The 12,543-nt window shown below is 38.2% G+C and overlaps 1 protein-coding gene across 3 annotated transcripts in view; it reads right to left on the minus strand.

The window, feature by feature from the left end:
- Positions 1-12,543, minus strand: part of nmdyn-D7 (nucleoside diphosphate kinase homolog 7) — a 273,428-nt gene that overhangs the window by 228,255 nt on the left and 32,630 nt on the right. For all 3 annotated transcript variants that reach the window (XM_090413940.1, XM_090413941.1, XM_090413939.1), the window contains exon 3: positions 1,797-1,963. In XM_090413940.1, coding sequence (XP_090270066.1) covers positions 1,797-1,963 — 167 coding nt within the window. The remainder of the gene's footprint in view (positions 1-1,796; positions 1,964-12,543) is intronic.

Raw genomic sequence — 12,543 nt, forward strand, 5'->3', positions numbered from 1 at the left:
AGAAACTACCTTAGTCAGTCTCCTTTAGACCCTTTCCAACATTTCTTCGATTTTTGTCTGTAATCTTGTAATTGTAATAATTTAACCATGAGCTTTTGTTAAAATAATGTGACACATGATGTCGTTATGTAATGGTCTTAACTCATGTCCATATATGACAACTTCAAAAGATGCATTAAATATGATGTCACCATAGTCGGATGTCCGTACATGACCATATATGGAAGTTTCGAGACAAGTGCACATGTGTACAACGGAAGTCTGGGACTTTATAAGACAGAACGTCAAGAAAGAATTTTATCTTAGGGGTTTTCACCTTCTCTTACCTGGGTCCACCGCCATGTGAGGTCCAATGTCGGTAATTGAGAGAAACGTTGTACATCTTACCTGGGTCCACCACCATGTGAAGTATTACTGCCCCATGTTAATGGTTCTAAAGGGCATAGAATAATTGATGACCCCGACAAAGAAGAAGTTTGGTGGGAAATCAAGAACTAGTTAGCAGAAGGAAAGAAGGACAAAAAAGGAACACTTTCATATGAACAAAAGATTCATGTAAAAGGCAGTGCTGAAAGAATCGTAAAAGTACTTATATATGTGATAATTACAAACAAGTATGTACACCAAGTGTGTCTGTTTATGGGTACAGTAAGATAATGTAAAATAATATTGAATTAAGCTTACTCAAGCAATGCAATTGTGTGTATATATATATATATATATATATATATATGTTAATGTGAATCAAACCATAAGTATTTCCTTTTTGATTTAATTAAATGGTTTGTGAATAACAAATTGCACTGATTCTGTCAATGCACTATCCTGAAAATTTCAAAGCAGCATAAGATAAATCCAAGCCACGACTAATTAAAGGTAAAGATTAACATAAGCGGGGAAAGCTAACAATATCTGCTCTGTCATTAGTTTAAAATCTTATAATCTCGCACTCAATACATAGTCTAACTGGCGCAGTTGTAAACAAATAAATGTGTTAGACTGTAGAGCATGAGAACATAAAATCTAATAGAAATAAATAAATGGTGGCAGTCGATAGTTAATGCAGTCGACCATTTATGACAGTTCACGAATATTGAGTAAAGAGAATAAAGACAAAGCAAGGTTGAGAAATACGTAACAGAAAAATATAACAGTGGGCAGCCAGCCAGCTGAATAAATTTATGTGGAATAAGAGAGAAATTAGGAAAAACACCCAACAAGCATATACAAGATAGTGTTTGTTCAAACCAATTGAGAGTTGGGTTAGAAATAAAGCACTTGATCAAAGAATAGAAATCACAGATATGATGGTTTCTGATAAAAATTAAGGAAGTGAACAGATGGCATCAATGGCAGAATCATATTAAAAATGAAGATAATAGGAAAGAACTTGACACTGTTATTATTCAAGAATGTGTAAGCTGAGCTAATCTAAGTTGGTATGACCACTTAAAAACAGAATGGGTGAGGAAATGGTAAAAAAACAAGTGTTTGATGTCGAGATGGCAGGAAAAAGACCCAGAGGAAGACCAATGTAAGTGAATCCGAAGTGTTTTAGAAGCATGAAATGACAATATTGGAGTGCTGACAAGTAATACACTGATCTGGAGGGAAATTATGGATAGCAGATTAATAATAATGTAAACTTAATCATGTAGTGCTGCCATAACAGTCTGAATACCTCTTGAATACATATCAGGAAATTGGTGATGATGATGATTACTTTGCTTATAGTACTTCAACATTTAGCAATCAATTTTAGTATCTTTACTAAGCAAAATTATTAAGTTACTCACCTTTCACTTGTAATACATAACTTCCGTTTTGTAGTTCCATCCCCATAATCTGTAATTGTAAGCTGTCTTGAAAGTACATTAATGATACTTCCAACATAAAGATCTGATAACTTAACTGTATCACACTTGGTTCTCTTTAAAAACATTCTATGGAAATCACAGTCATACTATAAAAAAAAATTAAATACTCTATAATAAATAAAATATTATCTATTTTCTCTTTCTCACTGTCTTTTAATATATATATATATATATATATATACACATACACAAAAATATCTCAAAAAAAAAAAAAGTGTACACTTGATGTCAGAATTATTTTATTTCTAAATAAAGAAAACATTCATGGAACACAGTAAATCAATGGTTTTAGTTGCAAGACTCACTAACTCTGCTATTCAAAATTCATTGTTAACATCTACAAGTATATCTGTTGGTAGTGTCAAAGAACTGCACATATCAATTGCATACATTACTTTTAGCATATCAGCCAGCAGTCTAAAACTTTTGAATTCTTGCAAACTGGCTAGTGGGCTGAGTTGCAAATTCACTTCTCAACTATTTTTACAAGTCTAATATAATCTCAGGATCTCTACATCATTTTAAAACTGCTCACAATGATCAAATGTAATTTTATGCCATATTATGGTCTGATTAATGAGCAGCATGCATCATCAATCAGTCAAAATAATCAAACTAGGATACATTCACATAAACAACTAACTTATTATTAGGAAAGCATACGTGTGTTGAGGCTTAAGTGCTGTGAAGAATTCATTTTAGAGGTTTAATGGAATATTAAAAGCACTGAGAAAGGATTAAAACTAATTTTAATACTTCCAATATTTCGTCTCCGTCACAGAGACATCTTCGGGGATTACAAAAACTTTTTGTAACAACACACACACAAATACAATGCAAAGTGAAACAAAATCCTATGTAGGTGGTGCTCCCTCTATGGGCATTTGCAGGTGGCCTGGGATGTAAAGAGGGATCTCTGATAATTAAAGTTTCCCAAATTTTGGGAAGTTTAATGCAACCGTATTTGTTTAAATTAGGTTGATTCCTGAGTGCAGATGCAGATTCAAAGAATAGTCTTACTTTTTTGAATTTGCTATGATGGAGCATGGTAGTTTTTTTCCAGGATATCCTGTGGGATGTATCCAAAACATGGTCTGCAAGGCCAGACTGACCATAATCGTGTTTGCAGATGTAAGAACTGTGTTCTTCTAACCGGATGGATACTGATCTGCTGTTTGTCCGAATTAGGCAAGTTTACGGGAACAAGTTACTCTATATACACCAGGCACTGAAAGAGAAGGGAGCTGTTCTTTAGTGGAGCGGATAAGAGTAGCAAGTTAACAGTGGGGTTTAAAAACTGTTCTGAAGTACCACAGATGTAAGGAATGGTGATAGCATTTCTGAAGTCCTTCTGAAGAGATGGTCGGGGAATGGGGAAGGACTTGATTAATTTTTTTAATTCTGTAGTCATTATAGCCATTGGAAAGGAAGTGTGAATGTATCTGCCTGTTTGAGTAAGATTTCTATATTATTATTATTATTATTCCGGGCAACTCCAAGGAGTCCACAGACTCATCGAGGGAGGCCCTAACATCATGTCAAGAACAACTATTCGACATTCACACAGTATCTATAATACCTCGCCTTGAACTCATTCATGGTCGTAGCACCCACAACAGACTCTGGCAGCTTATTCCACTCATTCACCACTCTCCAAGTAAAAAACCTAGCTCTAACACCCCTGCTAACCACATTCTTGCCCAGCTTCCATGTATGGCCCCTAGTCCTCCTACCACCAGTCCCATTCTCAAAAATATCTTCTGGATTAATATAGAAACCCTTCAGTAATTTGAATGTCTCAATCATATCACCCCTTTTCTGCCTATCGACCAATTTTTACAACCCACAAATCTTCAACCTGTTCTAATAAGGTTCATTCCACAGATCTGCTATCATCTTGGTCACTCGTCTCTGGATCCTCTCCACCTCCTCCCCATCCAGAAGAAACCCTGGCACCCATATCTGGGCACACAGTAGTCTAGATGGGGTCTTATCAAGGTTCGATACAGAGGAACAATAACTTGTTTGTCTCTGCTTGTTAAAGTATTTTTCAGAAGCCAAGTGATTTGATGAGCCGATTTAGCCACTTTTGCAATGTGCTCCCTAAACTTCAATTCCCTATCCACCAACTTCCAAATCCCTGGCCTCATCAATCTCCTGGAGTATGGTTCCAACAATGTGATATACTGCTGCTATTCTTTTCACCCCAAAATGCATAACCTTATACTTTGCAACGTTAAATTGACATCCATTTTCCCTAGCCCAGTTCTACAAACTATCTAAATCATCCTGAAAAATTCTGACATCCTGCACACTCACAATTGCTCTACTCAACTTTGCATCATCAGCAAACAAGTGAACACTTCCTCTCAGATACTTTCCTATATCATTGAAAAAATTTAAAAAAGTAGTGGTTCAAGAACAGAGCCCTGCAGCACACCACTAGTCACAAACCGTCTTTTGGATCTAACTCCTGAATAAACCACTCTCTGGTATCTCACCATCAACCACCCTCCTATCCATCTCACCTCTCTTTATCCATACCCATCTGCTCCAGTTTACTGATTAGAGTTCCATGTGGTATCCTATCAAAGGCCTTTGCAAGCTCCAATCACTGTAAACCCATTACCCTTATCCAGTTCAGCCGTCACTGTGTTATAAAACGTGAGCAAGTTACTGAAGCATGATCTACCCTTCACAAAACCATGTTGTCCCCCATACAATATCTCGTTTTAATCTATACAATCCTGTATTCTTTTCTTGACTAATTTCTCCAAGACCTTGACAACGATTCCTGATACTAATCGGTCAGTAATTTACAACAACAGTCTTGGAACAACCTTTATGCAGTGGAACTATTTTCCCCTCTTTCCACCCCCTTGGGACTAACCCAGACCCGAGACTCAAATTAAACAAAATGGTCAAGGGTACTGACAATTCATTAGCCGCTTCACATACGAGACGAGCTGGTATACCATCCAATCCCACAGATGTATTGACATTGAGGTTATGCGATAGACTACTCACCTCCACTTTATTCACCACAATTCCCGTAAAATTTATTGGTTCATTCATTTCTGCAATGTCACCACCTGGATGATATATTCTTGCAAAGTGCTCACTCAGTAACTTAACTATATCAACTGATTCAGTTACCTCCCTACCATCGGCATTCTTTAAAACCATTCTGCCATATACATTTTTTCTTTTACTTGCAACATATCAAAAAAATTGTTTAGGATTCTCTTTAGCCTGCATGGCCAATGTTCTTTCGTAAATCCTTTTTGCTTTTCTTACCACACACGTTACCCTTCTGGCCTGCACTTTATACCGTTCATGTGCCTGCCGGTCACCTTTCTCCTTAAATTCCCCCAATAGTTGTTTCTTTTATTGCAGCTCAAGCTTAATGGTGTTATTCATCCATTTAATCCCTATTGATTTATTATTCGGACTCTAGGTATACAGTCAGCCATTGCTTCATGCAAACACTTCTTAACTACCTCCCATGCACTATCAACTTCTAGCCCTTGCAGTTGTACATGCCATGGCACTGAACTAATCAAACTCCTAAGCTTGTCATACTTACCAGTCCGATAATTCCACATGTACCCTGTCTTAATTGTAAATTCCACACCTTTAACCACCTCCCAAGTCAAGACCCTATGATCACTCTCACCAATTGGTGGCAATGTGGTCATATTTGTTAGAGCAAATCCTCAGATGAAATTACTAGATCAAGCCCTCTCTGACCCCTAGTATTTTCCATTACATGATGTTGCAGATAGTTATCCCTTAATACCCACATAAAATCCAATTCCTTTCTCCTATGTGTGCTCTCCTCCTTCCAATCAATGTTAACATAGTTGAAATCTCCCATAATAATTGCCCTCCTTCCACTCATTTCTTCTATTTGCTTATGCATACTATCTCGACCATCTTTTCCATCACCTGGTCTATAGCAGCACCCAATTGTATATTTTGTTCTGCTGGCCACAATCTCACACCAAATGGCCTCAAATGTGCTCTTTTCTCTATGCTGCAATTCAACTTCTATTCTCCTTGGCTGCAGCTCATCAGCTATCATCAACAATACTCCTCCTCCCATTTTATTCTCCCTGTCATTCCTGAACACACTATACCCATCACATTCAATCCCACTAGCTATATCATTTTCTGACAGCCATGTTTCATTAATGCCAATAACCTGTGGTTTGGAAGTGCCAATCATGGCCAAAAATTCTTCCTTCTTGTTCCTAATTCTCCTAGCATTAGTGTACATGAATTTCAGATGGTCGGGTAATGGGGAAGGACTTGATTATTTTTTTAATTCTGTAGTCATTATAGCCATTGGAAAGGAAGGTGTTGTGTATGTGTTTGAGTTCAGTTGAAAATGCAGTTTTACTGGAACAAAGATTGTGGGCCGTATTGGTCAGAGTTTTAATAATGCTGTATTGCGTGGAGGGGAGAATTTGTGAATGTATCTGCCTGTATGAGTAGGTTTTCTATATACAGAGAAAGAAAGGTTACCATTGGGAAGGCGTGTTGCTAAGGTGTCTAGGAAGGGTAAACTATTGTTATTTTCCTTTTCCATCGTAAACTAGATTCTTGGATGTAGACTATTGAGATGATTGAGGAAGGAATCTAATGTGTCTGGGCCATGAGGCCAAACAGAGAACACATCATCTACACATATCTTAGCCAGATAGAAGGTTTTAGAGGAGAAGAGTCAATGGCTCGTTTTTCAAAATTTTCCATGTAATAATTGGCAAGAGGGGATGAGGGGGAGGGAACCCATGGCAGTTCCCTCTATCTTTAGATTTTGTTCTTCGAAGAGAAATAATCTCAGTTGATTGCAAAAGAAAAGAACAAAGGAAAAAAGGAAAATTTTGAAAAACGAGCCATTGACTCATCCCCTCTAAAACCTTCTATCTGGCTAAGATATGTAGATGATGTGTTCTCTATTTGGCCTCATGGCCCAGACACATTAGATTCCTTCCTCAGTCACCTCAATAGTCTACATCGAAGAATCCAGTTTATAACGGAAAAGGAAAATAACAATAGTTTACCTTTCCTAGGCACCTTAGTAACATGCCTTCCTAATGGTAACCTTTCTTTCTCTGTATATAGAAAACCTACTCATACAGGCAGATACATTCACAAATTCTCCCCTCCACGCAATACAGCATTATTAAAACTCTGACCAATACGGCCCACAATCTTTGTTCCAGTAAAACTGCATTTTCAACTGAACTCAAACACATACACAACACCTTCCTTTCCAATGGCTATAATGACTACAGAATTAAAAAAATAATCAAGTCCTTCCCCATTACCCGACCATCTCTTCAGAAGGACTTCAGAAATGCCATCGGCATTCCTTACATCCGTGGTACTTCAGAAAAAATAGCCACATCATTAAAAAAGTACAACCTCCATACTTTTAAGCCCCACCGTTAACTTGCTACTCTTATCCGCTCCACTAAAGAACAGCTCCCTCCTCTTTCAGTGCCTGGTGTATATAGAGTAACTTGTTCCTGTAAACTTGCCTACTTTGGACAAACAGGCAGGTCAGCATCCATCCGGTTAGAAGAACACAGTTCTTACATCTGCAAACACGATTATGGTTAGTCTGGCCTTGCAGGCCATGTTTTGGATACATCCCACAGGATCTCCTGGGAAAAAACTACCATGCTCCACCATAGTAAATTCAAAAAAGAAAGACTATTCTTTGAATCTGCATCTGCACTCGGGAATCAACCTAATTTAAACAAATACGGTTGCATTAAACTTCCCAAAATTTGGGAAACTTTAATTATCAGAGATCCCTCTTTACATCCCAGGCCACCTGCAAATGCCCATAGAGGGCACACCACCTAGATAGGACTTTAGTTTCACTTTGTATTGTATTTGTGTGTGTGTTGTTACAAAAAGTTTTTGTAATCCCCAAAGATGTCTCTGTGACGGAGACGAAATATTGGAAGTATTAAAATTAATTTTAATCCTTTCTCAGTGCTGTTAATATTCCATTAAACCTCTAAAATGAGTATTAGGAAAGCACTTAACCAGAATTTGGCCAAAGCAAAGAATATCTGGCTGAAACACATTGAATAAACTTTATAAACAAAATATTTAGAAAAGAAAATAGGCTCATTAAGAATTGTTAAAATTTTTTAATGTGCATATTTTTTTTTCTCAAAACATTTGTTCATAAAATGCGGAGAGCAAGGATTATGAATGATATTCTGGCTGAAATGTGTGAGGAGATGGGAGTACAGTTTGTTAATGTGTGGAATGAGTTTGAGGGACGAAGTGAGCTGTATGGGAGCGATGGACTGCATTTGAGTGGTTATGGTGTGAGTCGCTTGGAGAGACTGCTGCTGGAAGGTAGAGAAGTGAATAGAGAGAATGAATCAGATCAAGAGGGGAGTGATGTGGAAGAGCAGGAGAGTAAGACAGGAGAGATTGAAGGAGTGGAAATGAATGTGGAAGTGAGTGGTATGAGTATAGATAATGAGAGAATGGGTGTGCAAGAGGAGCAGGGAAACGGGGAGGCTCAGGGTGGACAGGGATACACAGCGTGAGAAAGGTGGATGCTGCAAGAGGAGGTGAGAGAATGTGTAGGCAGGAAAGTAATGGGATGATCAGGGATCAAAAGGAAACAGATGGAATTGCAAACGGTTCTAAAATGAAGAAGCAGAAAGGGAAATGGCCCCAGTCCAGCATGGAGAGATCACATCGAGTGAGTGGTATCAGTGGAACTAGCTGTAGATCCAGAAATGAGTTGTTGTGTTTGTATACCAATGCTAGAAGTATAAGAAACAAGGCAGATGAAATGGTTGCACTAATTGCGTCTGTGCACCCAGAGATTGTCGGAATAAGTGAGACATGGTTAGATGAGGATGACATCCTGACAGGAATAGAGATGGAAAGGTATGATGTGTTTCGTGAGGATAGAAGGGGTAAAAAGGGAGGGGGAGTGCTATTGATGATAGAGAAAGAGTTATGTCCATACAAGGTAGAGATGCAAGGGGGAAATGGGGCCAGTGGTTTTGAGGCAGTATGGTGTGAGATAGAGGTGAATAGAATCAAATACTTGGTGGGATGTTGTTATAGACCTGGTAATGTGGATGGTGGTGATAGTGAAATGTATAGTCAAATAAGCCAAGCAAATAAGAAAAGGGTGATCATTATGGGTGATTTTAATTATGGCAATATAGACTGGAATGAAGAGATAGCAACTGGAAGTAAAGAAAATGAGTTTCTTGAGTTTTTGAGGGATAACTACCTCAGACAGTATGTAACAGAGGGCACAAGAGGATTAAGGGTCTTGGATTTGGTCATCTCATCGGAGGATGTAATTATCAATGAGGTATCAAATCATCCACCAATTGGTGAAAGTGACCATGAGGTGATTACTTGGGTGGTTGCCAGCAGTGCAAGGACCCCTGTGAAAAAAGGGTATATGTGGAACTACAAGGGGGGTGATTATGAAGAGCTCAGGAGACAGCTTGCAGGTGTAGCATGGAATGAGGAGTTAGCTGGAAAAGAGATCAATGCAGCTTGGGGGATTTTCAAAAAATATTTAGTGGATGCAATGTCTAAATGTATACCATGGGTGAGAAGGTTAAATAAGTTAGGTGTGAGATGGATGAATAAAGAGATTAAGCATGCAATACAGAGAAAAAGGGCATTGTGGAGGCAGCATAAGAGAAGTGGAAGTAACCAATTTCATGAGTTCTACAAAGACCAGGCAAGGAGAGTGACTTGGTTGGTGAGAGTAGCTAAAGAGAGGTATGAACAGCAGTTAGCTAATGAAGCTAAAAAGAATCCTAGGGAGTTCTTTCGATATGTAGCCAGCAAAAGAAAGAATGATTATGGAAGGATGACATTGATTGGAGGAAATGGTATAAAGACAGCTGTTGCAGAATGTGTGGTGGAGATACTTAATGAGCAGTTCATAAAGATCTTTCAATCTTGTGAATGTGACTTCATGGAGAGATTAAGAGCAGTTGATGATGGGGAGGAGAGACTGACTGTAAGTGAGCAAGAGGTGTTTGGGGAGTTGAGTAAACTAGATGTAAATAAGGCTGTGGGACTTGATAATATATCACCACGTATTCTGAAGGAATGTGCCAGAGAGTTGACACCTGCCTTGACATATTTTTTTAATACGAGTCTTGCACTTGGTCAAGTCCCTAAAGAGTGGAAGGAGGGCAAGATTGTGCCACTTCATAAAGGAGGTGATCGAACTCAAGCATCAAACTATAGGCCTATCTGTGTGTCGGGTGTTGTGGTTAAGTTGTTGGAGAAGCTTGTGAGAGCTAGAATCCAGAGTTGGGTTGACAACAATGGTATAATCTTTGATGGACAGCATGGATTTGCTAAAGGGAGGTCGTGTTTTAGTAATCTACTTACTTATTACAATAAAGTGACTGCTTCCTTGGACAGAGGAGAAGGATACACAGTAATATACTTGGATTTCGCAAAAGCTTTTGATAGAGTGCCTCATGATAAGTTGACAGTCAAACTAGAGCAGATGGGGTTGGATATTAGATTAGTGCATTGGATTGGAGACTGGCTATCTGATAGGTATCAACAAGTTGTGTATGGGGGTGCAATATCCAGGAAAAGGAAAGTCACTAGTGGAGTGCCTCAGGGATCTGTTTTAGGGCCATTACTATTTAACTTGTATATTAATGATATTGGCGAAGATTTGGATGGAGATATTCAGTTGTTTGCAGATGATGCAAAGTTGGGAAGAACCATAAAGAGTAGTGAAGATGTTGTGGCCTTGCAAGAAGACTTGAATAAATTGAGTGATTGGGCAAGCAAATGGGGGTGTGAGTTCAATGTTGCAAAATGTAAGGTTTTAAAATTTGGAAAACAAAGATGGGATGCAGAATTTATGCTTGGTAAGAATATATTGTTGGAAGTAGAGGAAATAAGAGATCTGGGAGTGATAGTGGATAAAGATCTAAAATTTAGGGGTCACATCGCCAAAATTGTGAAGACAACACAAAGACTTCTGGGAATGATGAGGAGGACACTGACGTGTAGAAGTAGGGAGATTCTTGTTCCATTGTATAAGGCTTTGATTAGGCCACACATGGACTATTGTGCCCAGATTTGGTCACCTGGTTTTCAGAAGGATGAGGAGATGTTGGAAAGGGTCCAAAGGCGACTGACTAAGGTAGTTTCTGACCTCTGGAATGTCGAGTATGAGGAAAGATTGAAAAGATGTAATTTGCAGAGACTAGTGGAGAGAAGGAAGAGGGGAGATATGATAGAGACCTACAAGTTGGTAAGGGGTTGCTATAGGATCAATGGTGGAGAAGTTCTACAGCGAATAGTGGGAGATCAGGGGAGAACCAGAGGTCATCCCTGGAAACTGTATAAAGAGGGTGTGAGTAGGGGAGTGAGAGGCAGGTTTTTTTCGTGCAGAGTTGTGAATGATTGGAATGCCTTGCCTGAGAGTGTGGTGTCTGCAAGGAGTTTGAATGTGTTTAAGACCCGGTATGATGAGATGTGTGTGAGATAAAAGGACCTCCTAGATGAGTCTTTGACTCCATGAGGTCTTGTTTAATAATAATAATAATAATAATAAAATTTAATTATTATTATTATTATTATTAACATCTGACCTCCATTAAGATTCATTATGGGAGATATACATTATCACACACAAAGCTCATCCAACAGTGCCTTAAACTGGTTTTCAATGTGCCAATATTCACAACACACTCCAGGCAATCTCCATGTTAAAAAATTGCTCCTTACCCCTCTGCTCATGCTCTCGTTATACAGTTCCCAGGGATGGCTTCTTGTTCTCCCCCCCCCTCTCCTATTCTATGAGATATCTCTCCCATGTCAACCTGATAACAATTCTTACTGGCTTATATGTCTCAATCATATTCCCCTCCTCCTCCCCTTATTCAAAAATCTTTGCAATTTACCTTCTCTCAATCTGTCCTCGTACTCCGCATTCCAAAGACCCTTGACCACCTTTATGAATATCTCTACCCTTCCAAACATATCCTCATCACCATGAAAGCTGGGTTACTAATTCTGTGCACAATAATCCATATGAGGCTTGATAAAAATCTTATACAATGACGTCATAAACTCTTTATTTCTGCATGTCCGGGTCTTCTGCATCATTGCCATTATTATTATTTTATTTCATGACACCTCCAAAGAGTCCAAAGATTCATAAAGGGAGAGCACATACTCTAAAACTCTCTGTCTCCACCACTTTTCACAACTTGTGCAATGTGGCCCCTGAACTTCAGATCCTTGTCCGCCATCACTCCCAGATCTCTCATCTCCTCTCCTTCCTTTAATGTTTTCTCATCAAGTGTATACTTTTGTTGGATTCTAATTATGTAGAAAATAGAATAAATGTTGTTTGATTCAGAATCCAACATGACTTTCCGTCACAAGAACTATATTTGTAAATATTATTTGATGTAAATAACATATATTATAAATTAATATCATATAACTACCTTAATTATGTCAAATATTTAATTGCTTAATCAAAGAAATGTTTTAATGGTAAATTGATTCTGTATTAGATATTATTAAGCTGTTTTGTTTATTGTTTTGTCAATATTGTAAGAACTTATATTTGTAATTTAACTTCGCATTTATTGAAATGAAAATATTC

This window comes from Typopeltis vanoorti, chromosome 24 (genome assembly GCF_054136105.1).
Source record: "Typopeltis vanoorti isolate ZY-2024b chromosome 24, IOZ_Tvanoo_1.0, whole genome shotgun sequence".
In the NCBI taxonomy this organism is placed as follows: domain Eukaryota; kingdom Metazoa; phylum Arthropoda; class Arachnida; order Uropygi; family Thelyphonidae; genus Typopeltis; species Typopeltis vanoorti.